General features: G+C 46.3%; 1 protein-coding gene across 1 annotated transcript in view; it reads right to left on the reverse strand.

Annotated features, from left to right (window-relative positions):
• The window catches only part of LOC126109700 (uncharacterized), a 94,076-nt gene extending 76,211 nt beyond the window's left edge, over positions 1 to 17,865 (reverse strand). Inside the window, exon 1 of the mRNA XM_049914752.1 lies at positions 17,653 to 17,865. Within this exon, the coding sequence (XP_049770709.1) occupies positions 17,653 to 17,756 (104 nt within the window). The 5' untranslated portion in view covers positions 17,757 to 17,865. The remainder of the gene's footprint in view (positions 1 to 17,652) is intronic.
• Positions 17,866 to 18,921: the final 1,056 nt, after the last annotated feature.

Below are 18,921 nucleotides of genomic sequence, written 5' to 3' on the forward strand. Positions count from 1 at the left end.
AGTTTCAGAAAGCTATTGACAATGATCATATATTCGCAAAATGCATCGCGTTCAGAGATGAAGCGAGTTTCCGCTTTAGTGGGAAACAAAACAGTCACACTATTTTTTCGTAAACCCTCGTCGCCAGTTCAGTAAAGCCTTCATCGCTACCGCTGTGGAGGCGGAGTTGCCGATGTTGTTACGGTAGTCTGTTTACGGTAGTCTGGTTACTCTGCCATTCACACTTAAGTGCCTGGCAGAGGGTTCATCTAACCATTTTCATACTACTTCTCTACCATTCCGCTCTCGAATGGCACGTGGGAAAAAGGAACGCCTTTCCGTTCGAGCTCTGATTTCTCTTATTTTATTATGATGATCATTTCTCCCTGCGTTGATGAGTTTCAACAAAATATTTTCGCATTTGGAAGAAAAAGGTGGTGACTGAAATTTCGTAAATAGATCTCGCCGCAAAGAAAACCACCTTTGTTTCAGTGACTGCCACCCCAACTCGCGTATCATATCAGTGACACTCTCACCCCTATTGCGCGATAACACGAAACGAGCTACCCTTCTTTGCACTCTTTCGATTTCCTCCGTTAATCCTACCCGGTAAGGATCCCATACCGTACAGCAATATTCCAGCAGAGGACGGAGTAATGTAGGCTGTCTCTTTAGTGTGTTTGTCGCATCTTCTAAGTGTTCTGCCAACAAAGCACTGTCTTAGTTTCGCCTTCCCCACAATATTATCTATGTGGTCTTTCCAATTTAATTTGCTCGTAATTGTAATTCCTAGGTATTTAGGTAGAAGAAATATTGAATTTAATTGTTGAAAGGAGAAAATATAAAAATGCAGTAAATGAAGCAGACAAAAAGGAATACAAACGTCTCAAAAATGAGATCGACAGGAAGTGCAAAATGGCTAAGCAGGGCTGGATAGAGCACAAATGTAGAGGCTTATCTCACTAGGGGTAAGATAGATACTGCCTACAGGAAAATTAAAGAGACCTTTGGAGAAAAGGGAACCACTTGTATGAATATCAACAGCTCAGATGGAAACCCAGTTCTAACCAAAGAAGGGAAAGCAGAAAGACGGAAGGAATATATAGAGGGTCTATACAAGGGCGATGTACTTGAGGACAATATTATAGAAATGGAAGAGAGTGTAGATGAAGATCAAATGGGAGATACGATACTGCGTGAAGACTTTGACAGAGCACTGAAAGACCTGAGCCGAAACAAGGCCCCGGGAGTAGACAACATTCCATTGGAACTACTGACGGCCTTGGGTGAGCCAGTCCTGACAAAACTCTACCATCTGGTGAGGAAGATGTATGAGACAGGTGAAGTACCCTCAGACTTCAAGAAGAATATAATAATTCCAATCCCAAAGAAAGCAGGTGTTGACAGATGTGAAAATTACCGAACAATCAGTTTAATAAGTCACAGCTGCAAAATACTAACGCGAATTCTTTACAGACGAATGGAAAAACTGGTAGAAGCCGACATCGGGGAAGATCAGTTTGGATTCCGTAGAAATATTGGAACACGTGAGGCAATACTGACCTTACGACTTATCTTAGAAACTAGATTAAGGGAAGGCAAACCTACGTTTCTACCATTTGTAGACTTAGAGAAAGCTTTTGACAATGTTGACTGGAATACTCTCTTTCAAATTCTAAAGGTGGCAGGGCTAAAATACAGGGAGCGAAAGGCTATGTACAATTTGTACAGAAAGCAGATGGCAGTTATAAGAGTCGAGGGGCATGAAAGGTGTGGTGTCACCGCCAGACACCACACTTGCTAGGTGGTAGCTTAAATCGGCCGCGGTCCATTAGTACATGTCGGACCCGCGTGTCGCCACTGTCAGTACTTGCATACCTAGCGCCACCACATGGCAGGTCTAGAAAGACGGACTAGCACTCGCCCCAGTTGTACGGACGACATTGCTAGCGACTAGACGTACGAAGCCTTCTCTCATTTGCCGAGAGACAGTTAGAATAGCCTTCAGCTAAGTCCATAGCTACGACCTAGCAAGGCGCAGTTAACCATATCTGGAGAGAGTCTTACTTGTATTCACCATGGAGATGTACCACACAGGAGAATAAAGTTGAGTATACGAGAAGCTCCGTTCTTTTCTTTATAGCATTTATGAAGTATCCAGTTTCAGACTTAACGCAGGACGGCGTGAGTTGACGCGTGCCCTATTCGGCCCCTTCATAATAACACTGTGTCGGCACTTCTGTCGACACACATAACATTTGGCGACGCGGATTAACGGATTGTTCTTTTTTTTCCTTGCTTTGCTCTGAATTCATTTGCTTGTGTCATGGCTTCGCCACAATCTCCAGATGTACTGTCCGAATTTTATCGCTTGCAGAATCAGCAGACGCAGGCGTTATTGGATGCCCTGGGACAGCTCGTACAGGGTCAACATGCGCTGCAAAACGATGCGGCCGCCGCCGCTTCCTCACAGCTGCCGCAGCCACAACATGCTGTTGCACCGCAATTCAGACCCTTTGATTCCACTCAAGAATCGTGGCCGGAATGGTCACGACAGTTCGGCTTTCATCTCGCTGCCTACAGAATTCAAGGTAACGAGCGGCAGCCTCACTTATTGTCTTGTGTCGGCGTGCCAACGTTCCGTGTGATAGTGAAATTGTTTCCCCGACGCGACGTAGCAACTCTGTCCTACGAAGAAATTGTGTCGGCTTTAGATGCCTATTTCAAAGAAACAGTTAATGTGGTTGCAAAATGGTATACGTTCTTTCGTACGAAACGTACGGCCGGTCAAACTAATAGGGAGTGGGTTGCAACTTTGCAAGGCCTTACTAGGGATTGCGCATTTGAATGTGACTGTGGCCTTCCTTATTCAGACACAATGGTGCGTGATGCAATAGCACAGAACGTTTCTGATGTTCGCATAAGGGAACAGATTTTGAAACTAGTTAATCCCTCCCTTCAACAAGTGATAGACATACTGGATAGGCAAGACACACTTGACTTTGCTCAGGAATCATTTGCAACTTCGCCAGCTGTGTGTCGCATTAACCGGCCCGCCGGGCGCGCTGCAAGGAACTGTAAACAGCCTTCGCGCACGCTAAGTGCAAAAACACGTGTCCCGCGAAAGCAAGCAAATGCAGTGCTGAAATCATGCCCGCGGTGTGCAACTAGACATTCGCGTGAGAATTGCCCGTCACGCCAAGCTATTTGCTTTTTCTGCAATAGGAAAGGACATGTTCAAAGTGTTTGCCAGAAAAAGCTTAGATCGGACACTATTAACCATTCCAGGCCCTTTGCTTCGCGCCGGAATCAAACCAAGGACACTCAGGCTCGGGAACATTCGCCCATGGACATTCATGTAGTTAATGCCACTCCGCCCAGTGTTCCTCTCTCTAACAGTGACTGTGTTCGTCCCACAAAACGTGTGCGTCGACGTCGACGGAAATCCCGTCACGTCGCAAGTGCTTCTGTACCAGTGTCTGTTCAAGTTGCACAAAACAGTCGCTCTTGTCGTCAGCAAGACAATAAACTCTTTGTAGATTTGGACTTTGCCGGACAAGTGATACCATTCCAGCTCGATACCGGAGCTGCAGTTTCATTGCTCAATCACGCCACGTACAAACAACTGGGCGCACCGCCGTTGCGTGCCGCAAAAGTTCAGCTCACTAGTTATTCAGGACAGCATATCCCTGTGTTAGGACAGTGCAGCCTTCTTGCAACATACAAGGGACAAACAAAACTTGTGTCGTTTTACGTTCTTCTTTCTTCTGCTGCAGTGAACTTGTTTGGTTTAGATTTATTTCAATTGTTTAACTTGTCTATCGTGAATCAGGTCCTATCAGTGAACCAGACTGTGCCTTCAGCCAGTGTTTCTAGTCTATGTGAGGAGTTTGCAGACATTTTTGCACCGGGCCTTGGTTGCGCTAAGAACTATGAAGCACATTTGGAACTAAAAGTCAACGCGCAACCGAAATTTTACAGAGCGCGCAATGTTCCCCACGCATTGCGTGATGAGATCGCAAGAACATTAAACGATCTAGAATCGCAAGGTGTAATTGAACGTGTGCAGGCTTCTCTCTGGGCCTCACCCTTAGTAATTTTGCAAAAACCTTCCGGAAAGTTGAGACTTTGCGTGGACTTCAAAGCAACAGTGAATCCACAACTAGTGACTGCTACTTTTCCTTTGCCCCGCCCGGAAGATCTATTTGACAAACTGTGCCCGGGAAAATATTTTTCAAAGTTGGACCTAGCAGATGCGTACTTGCAAATACCGGTGGACGCAGAATCCCAGCGCGTATTGGTGGTTAACACGCATCTTGGACTATACAGATTCAAAAGACTGCCATTCGGGTGTGCATCCGCCCCTGCATTGTTTCAGCAATATTTACAAACTATTTGTGCGTCGGTCCCTACTGCAGCTAACTATCTGGACGATATAGTGATCTCAGGAAAGACAGAAGCGGAACATTTACAAAATCTCCGAACATTATTTCAGGTCTTGCGACAGAATGGTCTTCGCTTGAGGAAGGACAAATGTGTGTTTTTTGCTCGTGACTTGCCATATCTGGGACATGTCATTAATGCCCAAGGCATACATCCGAGTCCGGAGCACCTCCGTGCCATACAGGACTTGCCTTCGCCGCAAAATGTGAAGCAGCTACAGAGTGTGTTGGGAAAAATTAACTATTATCATAAATTTCTTCCTCATGCCTCTTCCATTTCAGCTCCACTTCATCGCTTACGCCGTAAAGGTGTTCCGTTCGTCTGGTCGACGGAATGCGAACGCGCCTTTCGCCAATTGAAATCGGCGTTGCTTTCAAATACTTGCCTTACGCCATTCGATCCCCAGAAACCCCTTTTGTTGATGGTCGATGCCTCGGATTTCGGGATCGGTGCTGTGTTTGCGCACAAAGATGGTTCGCATGATCACCCTATTGCCTTTGCGTCCAAATTGCTCTCGTCAGCGCAAAGAAATTATTCCCAGATAGAGAAAGAAGCTTTGGCTCTCGTGTTTGGTGTTACAAAGTTTCACGATTTCTTGTATGGTCGTCACTTTACCATCATCACAGACCACAAACCTTTGACATCGCTTTTTCATCCGAACAAGCCTGTACCTCCACGTACAGCGCAGAAATTCATTCGCTGGTCTATTTTCCTCTCGCAGTACCGCTACGATATCTTGTACCGGTCCACTGCTAAGCACGGAAACGCTGATGCGTTGTCCCGTTTGCCTGTTGCCGAGGATAAAGCATTCGATTCTTCCGAACTTGCTTGCATGTTCATGGATGCGGAAACCGATGACGTGGTCGAATCGTTTCCGATTGATTTTCGTCGTGTAGCTACCGCCACAGCTGCTGACCCTGTCCTTGCTACCGTTTTGCGTTTTGTTGCTACGCAATGGCCCTTGTCGAAGTCGCGGATCGAGGATCCGTTGGTTCGCAGATTTTTTGCTCACAAGGAGAGACTTTTTGTACGACGTGGTGTTTTGTTGTTGCGTTCTGATAATGATCAGTCTAGGGTCGTGGTCCCACGTTCGTTACAGTCCTCTGTCTTAAAGCTTCTCCACCAAGGACATTGGGGTATAGTGCGTACGAAACAACTTGCTCGTCAGCACTGTACTTGGTTCGGCATCGATGCTGCGATTACGAATATGTGTTCTTCTTGCATGGCGTGTGCCGAACAACAATCCGCACCGCCGCGGAAATTCTTTGCTTGGCCAAAAGCCACTTCCCCATGGCAACGCTTACACATAGATTTTGCTGGTCCCTTCTGGAATGCTCGATGGTTGGTTGTTGTCGATTCCTTCAGTAATTTTCCTTTTGTTGTCCGGATGTCTTCCACGACGTCATCTGCCACCATCCAAGCGTTGTCTGCTATCTTTTGCATTGAAGGTCTTCCACAGACTATTGTTTCCGACAATGGCCCACAATTCATGTCCGCAGAATTTCAGTCATTCTGCAAGGCCAATGGTATTCAACATCTGACGTCCGCGCCGTTTTCGCCTCAGTCAAACGGTGCCGCTGAACGATTGGTCCGGACTTTTAAGTCACAGATGTTGAAGTTGAAAGAGTCGCATTCTCGGGAGGACGCGTTGTTGCTCTTTCTGTCTTCGTATCGCTCTCAGCCCCGCGATGGTCGCTCGCCGGCTGAGTTGCTTCACGGTCGTCCTCATCGAACCTTGATGTCTTTGCTGCATCCGCCGCATCAGGTTCCTGTGCAGCGGCAGACTCCTGCTTTTGCTCCAGGCGACGTTGTATTCTATCGCAACTATCGCGGTTCACGGCGTTGGCTCGCAGGGCGCATTCTTCGCTGCCTCGGCCGCGCGATGTATTTGGTTTTGGGGCCTCTGGTGAGGTGCGTCGGCATCTCAATCAGCTGCGCCTCTGTCGTCGCCTAGGTTCTGCCGCTCCCCGTCTGCTTTCAGCGACGGAGCCGTCCGGTCAGCGCCCTGGGGACCCATCTACTGGCTCGCCTCATCCCCAGGTGTTACCGACGATGCCTTCCATTCTGCCCCATGATGTCGCGCCGCCGCAGCAGCCGCCGCCGGCGCAGCCCGCAGTGGACGCTTCGCTGCAGCCGCCAACCGCCTCCCTGGGTCACGCGCCGCCGATCGCTTCCCGTGACCAGCTGTCGTCCGCCCTGGACCTCTTGCCCGCTCCGGACCACATGGCGTCATCGCGCGTCGGATACCCCGACGCAATGGAGGTCGACCCTGTCTTTTTACGGGCGCATACGCCGCATGTTGACATGCACCCTGGAGTAGGTTTCCAGGCGTTTCCTAGCTCCCCTCGGACCGAATGGCCGGGTGCGGGTGGCACAGCCTCGCCTGTTGTTAGGCTCCCCACCTCATCGCCTACGTCAACATGGGGCCCTCCCCACGGCGGGCGGAAGCCTTATACCACGACCGTTCGCCGATTTGCGGGGGAGGAATGTGGTGTCACCGCCAGACACCACACTTGCTAGGTGGTAGCTTAAATCGGCCGCGGTCCATTAGTACATGTCGGACCCGCGTGTCGCCACTGTCAGTACTTGCATACCTAGCGCCACCACATGGCAGGTCTAGAAAGACGGACTAGCACTCGCCCCAGTTGTACGGACGACATTGCTAGCGACTAGACGTACGAAGCCTTCTCTCATTTGCCGAGAGACAGTTAGAATAGCCTTCAGCTAAGTCCATAGCTACGACCTAGCAAGGCGCAGTTAACCATATCTGGAGAGAGTCTTACTTGTATTCACCATGGAGATGTACCACACAGGAGAATAAAGTTGAGTATACGAGAAGCTCCGTTCTTTTCTTTATAGCATTTATGAAGTATCCTGTTTCAGACTTAACGCAGGACGGCGTGAGTTGACGCGTGCCCTATTCGGCCCCTTCATAATAACACTGTGTCGGCACTTCTGTCGACACACATAACAAAAGGGAAGCAGTGGTTTGGAAGGGAGTGAGACAGGGTTGTAGCCTGTCCCCGATGTTATTCAATCTGTATATTGAGCAAGCAGTAAAGGAAACAAAAGAAAAATTCGGAGTAGGTATTAAAATCCATGGAGAAGAAATAAAAACTTTGAGGTTCGTGGATGACATTCTAATTCTGTCAAAGACAGCAAAGGACTTGGAAGAGCACTTGAACGGAATGGACTTTGTCTTGAAAGGAGGATATAAGATGAACATCAACAAAAACAAAACGAGGATAATGGAATGTAGTCGAATTAAGTCGGGTGATGCTGAGGGAATTAGATTAGGAAATGAGACACTTAAAGTAGTAAAGGAGTTTTGCTATTTGGGGAGCAAAATAACTGATGATGGTCGAAGTTGAGAGGATATCAAATATAGACTGGCAATTGCGAGGAAAGCGTTTCTGAAGAACATAAATTTGTTAACATCGAGTATAGATTTAAGTGTCAGGAAGTCGTTTCTGAAAGTATTTGTATGGAGTGTAGCCATGTATGAAAGTGAAACATGGACGATAAATTGTTTGGACAGGAAGAGAATAGAAGCTTTCGAAATGTGGTGCTACAGAAGAATGCTGAAGATTAGATGGGTAGATCACATAACTAATGAGGAGGAATTGAATAGAATTGGGGAGAAGAGGAGTTTGTGGCACAACTTGACGAGAAGAAGGGACCGGTTGGTAGGACATGTTCTGAGGTATCAAGGGATCACCAATTTAGTATTGGAGGGCAGCGTGGAGGGTAAAAATCGTAGGGGGAGACCAAGAGATGAATACACTGAGCAGATTCAGAAAGATGTAGGTTGCAGTAGGTACTGGGAGATGAAGAAATTTGCACAGGATGGGGTAGCATGGAGAGCTGCATCAAACCAGTCTCAGGACTGAAGACCACAACAACAACAACAACAACAACAACAGGTATTTAGTCGAATTCACAGCCCTTAGATTTGTGCGATTTATCACATCCCCAAAATTTATCGGATTTCTTTTAGTACCCATGTGGATGACCTCGTACTTTTCTTTGTCGGGTCCAACTGCCACTTTTCGCACCATACAGAAATTCTGTCTAGATTATTTTGTAATTGGAACTGATCGTCTGCTGATTTTACTAGACGGTAAATTACAGCGTCATCTGCAATCAATCCAAGGGGCTTCTCAGATTATCACCTAGATCATTTGTGTAAATCAGGAACAGTAGAGGGCCTATGACACCACCTTGCTGAACGCCAGATATCACTTCTGTTCTACTCGATGATTTACCGTTTAGCACTACGAACTGTGACCTCTCTGAGAGGAAATCACGAATCCAGTCACACAACTGAGACGATACTCCATATGCACGCAATCTGATTAATAGTCATTTCCGTCGGAAACAGCTCCTGGTGCAATACACCGCTAGGACAATTTCCCACTGCCACTATTACGCTGCTATGCCACAGGGTCAGGAAAGAGGATAGGAGAACGAAGGTTCTACGACACTCCAACAAATTAGTAACAAAGTCACCAAATGAACTAAAAGGTTCCTTTGTGTGTTGATGAAGAAGAAGTCTGCAACACTGCTTGTAATGTAACATACAAAAGGCCATCAATGGCTAAGTGCAAATAATGCTAGGTAAACTTCACAGTAGACAGCAAATGCAATTTATGACAACTGTCTGTTCACTTCTAAGTCAGCCCTGGACGATGATCTGTAACCGACTGCTCGCAAGCTGCTCTTCTATCTTCCGAGTAGACCTCTGTCCGTTGTCGTCCGGTCATTGGCGGATTATACTCGCCCGGCAACTGGCCGAGCGAGGTCGATATCTTCATCCTCAGCGCCGCTGAAACTCGGGCAAGTGGCGAGTCTCTACGGCACTGCCAGCAGCTCTCATATTTGCGCCTGCGATGCTTTTGCCCTGGCTGTGTCTTCCTCGGAACACACAGCACTGTTCGAATTTGGATCCACATGCGCCCGTGTAACACGTCCGAGATTATTGCACAGTCTATGTGTTTTGTGCTATACAGCACTCATCAGTTTCTCGCCCACTCTTATTCGATGGAAACACGGTCAACGGTCAGCAGTATCTTGATATTTTATAAAACTGGTTCTTTCCGAAACTGAATGAGGACAACTTCATTTTTCAAAAATAAAAATACGGCATTTCAGTCTTTGATCGCTATTTTTTATTTTCAGTTACCGGTTTCAGGCTAGCTGCCCAACTTCAGATCATACACTACTGCCCATTAAAATTGCTGCACCAAGAACAAATGGAGATGATAAACGGGTATTCATTGGACAAATATATTATACTAGAACTGACATGCGATTACATTATCACGATATTTGGGGGCATAGATCCTGAGAAATCAGTACCCATAACAACCACCTCTGGCCGTAATAACAGCCTTGATACGCCTGGGCGTTGAGTCAAACAGAGCTTGGATGGCGTGTACAGGTACAGCTGCCCAGGCAGCTTCAACACGATACCACAGTTCATCAAGAGTAGTGACTGGCGTATTGTGACGAGCCAGTTGCTGGGCCACCATTGGCGAGACGTTTTCAATTGGTGAGAGATCTGGAGAATGTGCTGGCCAGGACAGCAGTCGAACAATTTCTGTATCCAGAGAGGCCCGTACAGGACCTGCAAGATGCGGTCGTGCATTATCCTGCCGAAATGTAGGGTTTCGCAGGGATCGAATGAAGGGTAGAGCCACGGGTCGTAGCACATCTGAAATGTAACGTCCACTGTTCAAAGTGCCGTCAATGCGAACAAGAGGTGACCGAGATGTGTAACCAGTGGCACCCCATACCTTCACGCCGGGTGATAAGCCAGTATGGCGATGACGAATACACGCTTCCAATGTGCGTTCACCGCGATGTCTCCAAACACTGATGCGACCATCATGATTCTGTAAACAGAACCTGGATTCATTCGAAAAAATGACGTTTTGCCATTCGTGCACCCACGTTCGTCGTTGAGTACATCACCGCAGGCGCTCCTGTATGTGATACAGCGTCAAGGGTAACCGCAGCCATGGTCTCCGAGCTGATAGTAAATGCTGCTGCAAACGTCGTCGAACTGTTCGTACAGACGGTTTTTGTCTTGCAAACGTCCCCATCTGTTGACTCAGGGATCGAGACGTGGCTGCACGACCCGTTACAGCCATGCGGATAAGATGCCTGTCATCTCGACTGCTAGTGATACGAGGCCGTCGGGATCCAGCACGGCGTTCCGCATTACCCTCCTGAACCCACCGATTCCATATTCTGTTAACAGTCATTGGATCTCGACCAAATCGAGCAGCAATGTGGCGATCCGATAAACCGCAATCGCGATAGGCTACAATCCGACCTTTATCAAAGTCGGAAACGTGATGGTACGCATTTCTCCTCCTTACACGAGGCATCACAACAACGTTACACCAGGCAACGCCGGTCAACTGCTGTTTGTGTATGAGAAATCGGTTGGAAACTTTCCTCATTTCAGCACGTTGTAGGTGTCGCCACCGGCGCCAACCTTGTGTGAATGCTCTGAAAAGCTTATCATTTGCATATCACAGCAGCTTCTTCCTGTCGTTTGAATTTCGCGCCTGTAGCACGTCATCTTCCTGGTGTAGCAATTTTAATGGCCAGTAGTGTATATTGCAGTTACATAGTAACTTGACAGTACAGAACTATCGGTTCGCTGTCAGTTATGACAGTACTGACAAGTTACTGTGTAACTGCAATATATGATCTGAAGATGGGCAGCTAGCCCGAAACCGGTCATTGAAAATAAAAAATAGCGATCAAAGACTGAAACGCCATATTTTTATCTAATGAACGGTCGCGGAAATCCCATTAAGACAATCATGTCTAGTTTTGATAAACTTCATTTTTCAACACTGGAGTCGCCAACTGCGTGAATATCTGAATGAATCTCTACCGGACCTTTGATTCATCGTCAAGCAGTCGGCGACTCAACACTTGTGAGTTGTCCTCCACGGTCACCGGATTTGACACTCTCTGACCTCTTCCTGAGGGGTTTCATTAAGGACAACGTTCATGTGCCAGCACTACCACAGAACCAGCATGAGTTGAAGAATCGGATCCGTAATGTCGTAGCGTCACTGACGATGGACATGCTTACCCGTGTGTGGGAGAAATTCGAATATCGATGTGATATTGCTCGGGTCGTTATCGGATGACAAATTGAACATCCGCAAGCTAAACTTGAGAGATTCGTAAATATGTATCGCACGTTTTACAGCTGTGTATCTTAGAGTTTAATGAATAAATGTATTCGAAAGACGTATATTCTTCATTTTTTCGATCTGCAGCTCTTGTCTTTCTTTCTGTGTTTGCAGCTCCTTACAGGACGCACACGGGAGCGTAAAAGTGATATAGGCATGGTTCAAATGGCTCTGAGCACTATGGGACTTAACATCTGAGGTCATCAGTCCCCTAGAACTTAGAACTACTTAAGGGGCTGCGGAACGCCCTATACTTGCAATGTTAAAATAACGCTTATAAATTACATCTTTCCTCACAAAGTATTTGAGGTAGGAAGTTGAAATTTTTACAGATTATTTATTGGAATATAGGCTACAACTTAACACAGGGATTTTACAAAATTTTAGTTCAGTTATTAAAGATGATTTTTTTTTCAATTGTAATGAAAATTCACAACATTTTTTTGCAATTTTTTGTTTATATATTCAAAAATATACAGTTTTTTTGGAAAAAGGCTGTGTTAAATTATGCAGAAGGTACTGTGTAACATTTACTGAAAGTTTGAAACAAATATGTTTGGAAGATCCTTAGAAAACATGTAATTAGTATGAGAAAATAAAAGTTTTGGGAATCGAGCGACAAAGATTGGATTAACTTTTTATTGCATTCCAGGTCCATAGGATGGATTATCTTCATCCTCTGCCAACTCCTCCTCCAGCTTCCTCTTGTTACTCCTCCTGTTTACTCTTGCTTGTATTTCTAGACTGTTTACAGCCCTGTCTGCAGCCCGAAGGCGTTCCTTGTCTAAAGCAAGCATCGCTCGTACCATGTTAGAACCTATCTTCATTCCCATATTTCTAAATACCTTGCACCTTACAATGTTGCCATCATTGAAAGTCGCAACAGCATCATACACACCAAAGTGAAGTGTTTCTATTCCAACAAATACAGTCTTGGGGATTCTCGACCATATAACACTATTCACACTTTCATTGGGGGTTTTGAGTTTTTCCGTGAATACACTTTTTCAACAGTTCAGGTGCTGCTAAGTCTCTGAAAATAGGTTTTATCACCTCCATTATGTACCTGATGAACACGGACGTTAATAATAACACCATTTGACAGCAGTTTAACAGCGCCACAGTAGGTCACGCCCATGTAGAACACATTTCAAAAAAAATTTAAAAATAGTTGTAGTCTTCGGAATTGAATAAATTATATATCTATTAAAAGGTAATAGTCTGCAGATTCAGAAAACGCAAAAAAGTAAAAATTGAACTTTTCATGATTTTGAGCCTTTCCGGAGCCCCTTAAACCTAACTAGCCTAAGGACATCACATACATCCAAGCCCGAGGCAGGATTCGAACTTGCGACCGTACCAACAACGTGGTTCCGGACTGAAGCGGATATAGGCATGACTATTAAAATACAGAGATATGTAAACAGGCAGAATACGGCGCTGCGGTCGGCAACTACAGTATAAGATAACAAGTGTCTGGCGCAGTTGTAAGATAGGTCACAACCGCTACAATGGGAGGTTAGCAAGATTCAAGTGAGTTTGAACGTGATGCTACAGTCGCCGCGCGAGCGAAGGGATACAGCATCTCCGAGGTAGCGATGAAGTCAGGATTTTCTCTTTCGACCAGTAGACGAGTGTATCGTATCATGAATCCGGTAAGACATCAAATTTCCAACAACGCTGCGGCCGGAAAAAGATCAAACAAGAATGGGACCAACGACAACTCAAGAGGATCTTTCAGTATGACAGAAGTGCAACGCTTCCGCAAACTGCTGCACATTTCAGTACTGGGCCATCAACAAGTGTCAGCATATGGACTGTTCAACGAAACATGATCGATATGGGTTTTCGGAGCTAAAGGCCCACTCGTGTGCCCTTGATGACTGCACGACACAAAGCTTTACGCATAGCCTGGGCTCGTCTTCACGGACATTGGACTGTTTATGACTGAAAACAAGTTGCCTGTTCGGACGAGTCTCGTTTCAAATTATATCGAGCAGTACGTGTACTGGGATGCAGACAACCTCATGAATCGATGTGAGCGACTTTTCAAGCTGGTGGAGGCTCTGTAATGGTGTGGAGCGTGTGCAGTTGGAGTGATATTGGACCCCTGATACGTCTAGACACGAATCTGAGAGTTGAGACAGATTGTAAGCATCCTATCTGATCACCTGCAACCATTCATGTCCATTGTGCATTCCGACGGAATTGCCCAATTCCAGCAGGACACTGCGACACCCCACACGCTCAGAACTGCAGCACAGTGGCTACAGGAACCCTCTTCTGAGTTTAAACATTTCCGTTGGCCACCAGACTCCCCAGACATGAACGTCTCTGACATGTCTTCTAGAGTGCTGTTCAGAAGAGATCTCCAACCCATTGCCCATCCCCCCCTTTACTCTTAGGGATTTATGGACAGCGCTGCAGGAGTAAATTCCCTTGAGCACTGCTGCAGACATTATTCGAGTCCATGCCAGGTCGGATTGGGGCACTTCTGCATGCTCATAGGGGCCCTACACAATACTAACCAGGTGGACCAGTTTCTTCGGCTCTTCAGTGCAAGTTCAGCCTTGACGCAAAAACATTGTTTTTTTTTTCTTTTTACCGAAACCACTGTGTCATCAGCAGTACTTTGTTCTTTATCCAAAACGTCCCTCTATGTTATATGGTTTTGCAGAACCATCATGGTGTCTTGCGCTGGTAGCTATCACTGCAGGACACCAGATAGATGGTAGTGCAAAGCCATATAATTTAGAATAAAGTTTTCGATTAGCAATAACCCACTGATGATGGCACGAAACATCTTTGGGTAAAAAGAAGAAAGTGTTTTTCTATACAGGTGCAAGTTATATCCTATAACGTGTACGCTTTTTGAAACACTCTATATTAAGCTGGTGACGTGACGTACTGAATCGAGATGGGGAGAAAATAAATATTTGGCACATCTTGATTAAATAAAGGGATCCGTTGATAGGACACATTCTGAGAATTCTAAAAAACGTCAAGCCGTCGGCACACGGACCGTGCTGTCGAACGTTAACGTTGAGCGTGCCAAGTTCAACGCGCTGCTGAACGCTCAGGAACGATCCGACTTGTGCATACGGTACGTGGGCCCCAAAGTGGTATACGCGATCGCAACGCACTCCAGCGGCAGTTGCGGGATGTTTCTAGTTCGTAAATTACACTATTTACTAAAAGGACACGCGTAAAATTCCCACATTGCTCTATTAAAACGAACATTTTCCTCCATCATCCACGAAAAGGAAAGTACCACGTCCAATCAATAAGGACGCAGGCTTATAAAAGTTCCATTACAAACAGTGAGGTACAAATTTGCAATACATCTCCACATAAGATAAACGTTATTTCATCATTCCCACATTTTAGTAAAACCCCAAGGTCAGCCTTACTTGATCACTGCTCCTACCCAGTAGCTGAATCTTTGCAACATGTGAACTACGAAGCGTAAAAGAATGGCTCTGCGCACTATGGGACTTAACTTCTGACGTCATCAGTCCCCTAGAACTTAGAACTACGTAAACGTAACTAACCTCAGGACATCACACACATCCATGCCCGAGGTAGGATTCGAACCCGCGACCATAGCAGTCGCGCAGATCCAGACTGTAGCGCCTAGAACCGCTCGGCCACCCCGGCTGGCCGAGGCGTTAAAGAAAAAGGAGCAAAATATCTTTATACAAGCAGCGCAAGCTATCCTATAAATTAAGCCAATAGAAGAAAGTCACCCCTCAAAAAAAGGTGAACTTATATTTACATAACATCAAATAGTATAGTATATACTTATATTAAGCTAATAACGAACTATCAGAACCTAATAAAAACGCAAATGTTACGAAAAAAATTTGAAAGTGTCGAGTCAAATGGTTCAAATGGCTCTGAGCACTATGGGACTTAACATCTATGGTCACCAGTCCTCTAGAACTTAGAACTACTTAAACCTAACTAACCTAAGGACATAACACAACACCCAGTCATCACGAGGCAGAGAAAATCCCTGACCCCGCCGGGAATCGAACCCGGAAACCCGGGCGTGGGAAGCGAGAACGCTATCGCAGTGTGTCGAGTCGGTAACCACTGCCCACACATACTACTACTCACGGATCAGTGACGCTACTCACTTCGCTAAACCAACAACACACTACTGACGCGCAATCATAGCATTTTAACCCCTCTCTGAAAACTTTAATCGTAGATATGTTACCAATTGAAATTTAATTATAACAAATTGTACCAAGAGCAATACGTTTTGGGTGGATCTTCAGTGTATCGCTGTCTTCAAATAGCATACTATCGTAACACGCAATTTACAGTAATTCTTTTGCCACGAATATCGTGTTTCTCATTATTTTATTGGAACGAACCACACTCTTAACAACGCGTTTTCCAGTGATTCTCAATTAGCTGGTGCCCCGAAACGGTATACATACGTATAGCCTTGAAATGGATGCCAATATGGCGCCTCACAACTCTACACTGAAGGGAGACGGCGTGCGTGTGACGTAGGTGGCATTGTGCCATCTCATTGGTCAACGCTCAGACGCACGCTCAGAATATCTGACATGCCAGATATTGCTCTGCACGTTCGGAAAGACTACCTAACGTGCTATTCCACGTTATGACGTCAGAAACTGGGCACGCTCAACGTTCGGTTGCACGGTACGTGTGCCAACGGCTTTAGTTTGGGAATGGAGGGAAGTGGGGAGGGGGAAGGGCGGGTATTGAAGAGGGAGAGATCAATGAAAAAACAAAGTAAGCAATTTCAGAAGGATGTACAGGTATGAGATTTTCACTCTGCAGTGGAGTGTGCGCTGATATGACACTTCCTGGCAGATTAAAACTGTGTGCCGGAGCGAGACTCGAACTCGGGACCTTTGCCATTCGCGAGCAAGTGCTCTACCATCTGAGCTACCCAAGCACGACTCACGCTTCGTCCTCACAGCCTTATTTCTGCCAGTACCTCGTATCCTACTTTCCAAACTTTACAGAAGCTCTCCTGCAAACTTTGCAGAACTAGCACCCCTGAAAGATAGGATACTGTGGACACATGGCTTAGCCACAGCCTGGGGGATGTTTCCAGAATGAGATTTTCACTCTGCAGCGGAGTGTGCGCTGATATGAAACTTCATGGCAGATTAAAACTGTGTGCCGGACCGAGACTCGAAGTCGGAACCTTTGCCATTCGCGAGCAACTGCTCTACCATCTAAGCAACCCAAGCACGACTCACGCTCCGTCCTCACAGCCTTATTTCTGCCAGTACCTCGTCTCCTACTTTCCAAACTTTACAGAAGCTCTCCTGCGAACCTCGCCGAGCTAGCACTCCTGAAAGATAGGATACTACGGACACATGGCTTCGCCACAGCCTGGGGGATGCTTCCAGAATGCGATTTTCACTCTGCAGCGGAGTGTGCGCTGATATGAAACTTCCTGGCAGATTAAAACTGTGTGCCGAACCGAGACTCGAACTCGGGACCTTTGCCTTTCGCGAGCAAGTGCTCTACCATCTGAGCTACCCAAGCACGACTCACGCTCCGTCCTCACAGCCTTATTTCTGCCAGTACCTCGTCTCCTACTTTCCAAACTTTACAGAAGCTCTCCTGCGAACCTTGCCGAACTAGCACTCCTGAAAGATAGGATACTGTGGACACATGGCTTTGCCACAGCCTGGGGGATGTTTCCAGAATGAGATTTTCACTCTGCAGCGGAGTGTGCGCTGATATGAAACTTCCTGGCAGATTTAAACTGTGTGCCGGACCGAGACTCGAACTCGGGACCTTTGCCTTTCGCGGGCAAGTGCTCTACAGGTAGTTGCAGTAAGTACTGGGAGATGAAGAAGCTTGCACAGGACAGAATAGCGCAGAGAACTGCATCAAACCAGTCTTTGGGCTGTAGACCACAACACCCACCTGATCAGTCATCAACGACAGACACACTCCCACCTGTTCACACTTACCGCTAAGACTTCAAGATCGTGGATGGCGTTACAGTATTTACCGTGCGGTGTGAAGATCTTTCGCCGGCTTCAAGATGGGTGCTGGAACAGCGCAAACCGCCGAAAGCGCTGCAAGACAGAGCAAGGCTTGTGCGAGGAACCTCATGTTGGCCGAGTCTCGGGTCTGCTCAGCTGCAAGTGCGAACAAGTGCACAACAAACACAGTTCGCTGCCTCTCCAGATGGTGCCACTATCTAGGAAGCAAACTGCCGTGAAAGAAGCCGCTTAGAGTGAGCAAACACTGTGATGAAGGGCGGGGGGGGGGGGGGGGGCGAGAGGGAGGGAAACACGCATAGCGAGGCAAACGTCTGAAGTGTTTGTTTGATGATAAAGAGCCTCTTCATGAAGCGATAACCATATCGGACTTTCCAATTGTGGCGGATATAGGTCTCACACAAAGGGACTGCAGCACGTATTGCTCACACATCAACATCTGAATCTATACAGGGAGGTCCATTGATCGTGACCGGGCCAAAAATCTCACGAAATAAGCGTCAAACGAAAAAACTACAAAGAACGAAACTCGTCTAGCTTGAAGGGGGGAACCAGATGGCGCTATGGTATGCCCACTAGATAGCGCTGCCATAGGTCAAACGGATATCAACTGCGTTTTTATAATAGGAACCCCCATTTTTATTACATATTCGTGTACTACGTAAATAAATATTAATGTTTTAGTTGGACCACTTTTTTCGCTTAATGATAATAGTCACAAACATATGGCTCATAAGTTTAGACGAGCAGTTGGTAACTCATAGGCATTTTAAATTAAAATACAGAATGTAGATACGTTTCAACATTTTATTTCGGTTGTTCCAATGTGGTACATGTACCTTTGTGAACTTATCATTTCGGAGAACGCATTTTGTTACAGCGTGATTACCTGCAAATACCTCATTAAAGAAATAAATGCTCAAAATGATGTCCGTGAACCTCAAAGCATTTGGCAATACGTGTAACGACATTCCTCTCAACAGCGAGTAGTTCGCCTTCCGTAATGTTCGCACATGCATTGACAACTCACTGACGCATCTTGTCAGGCGTTGTCGGTGGATCACGATAGCAAATATCCAACTTTCCCCACAGAAGGAAACCCGGGGACGTCAGATCCGGCGAACGTGCGGGCCACGGTATGGTGCTTCGACGACCAATCCACCTGTCATGAAATATGCTATTCAATACCGCTTCAACCGCACGCGAGCTATGTGCCGGACATCCATCATGTTGGGAGTACATCGTCATTCTGTCATGCAGTGAAACATCTTGTAGTA

This window comes from Schistocerca cancellata, chromosome 12 (assembly GCF_023864275.1).
Source record: "Schistocerca cancellata isolate TAMUIC-IGC-003103 chromosome 12, iqSchCanc2.1, whole genome shotgun sequence".
Taxonomy (NCBI): Eukaryota; Metazoa; Arthropoda; class Insecta; order Orthoptera; family Acrididae; genus Schistocerca; species Schistocerca cancellata.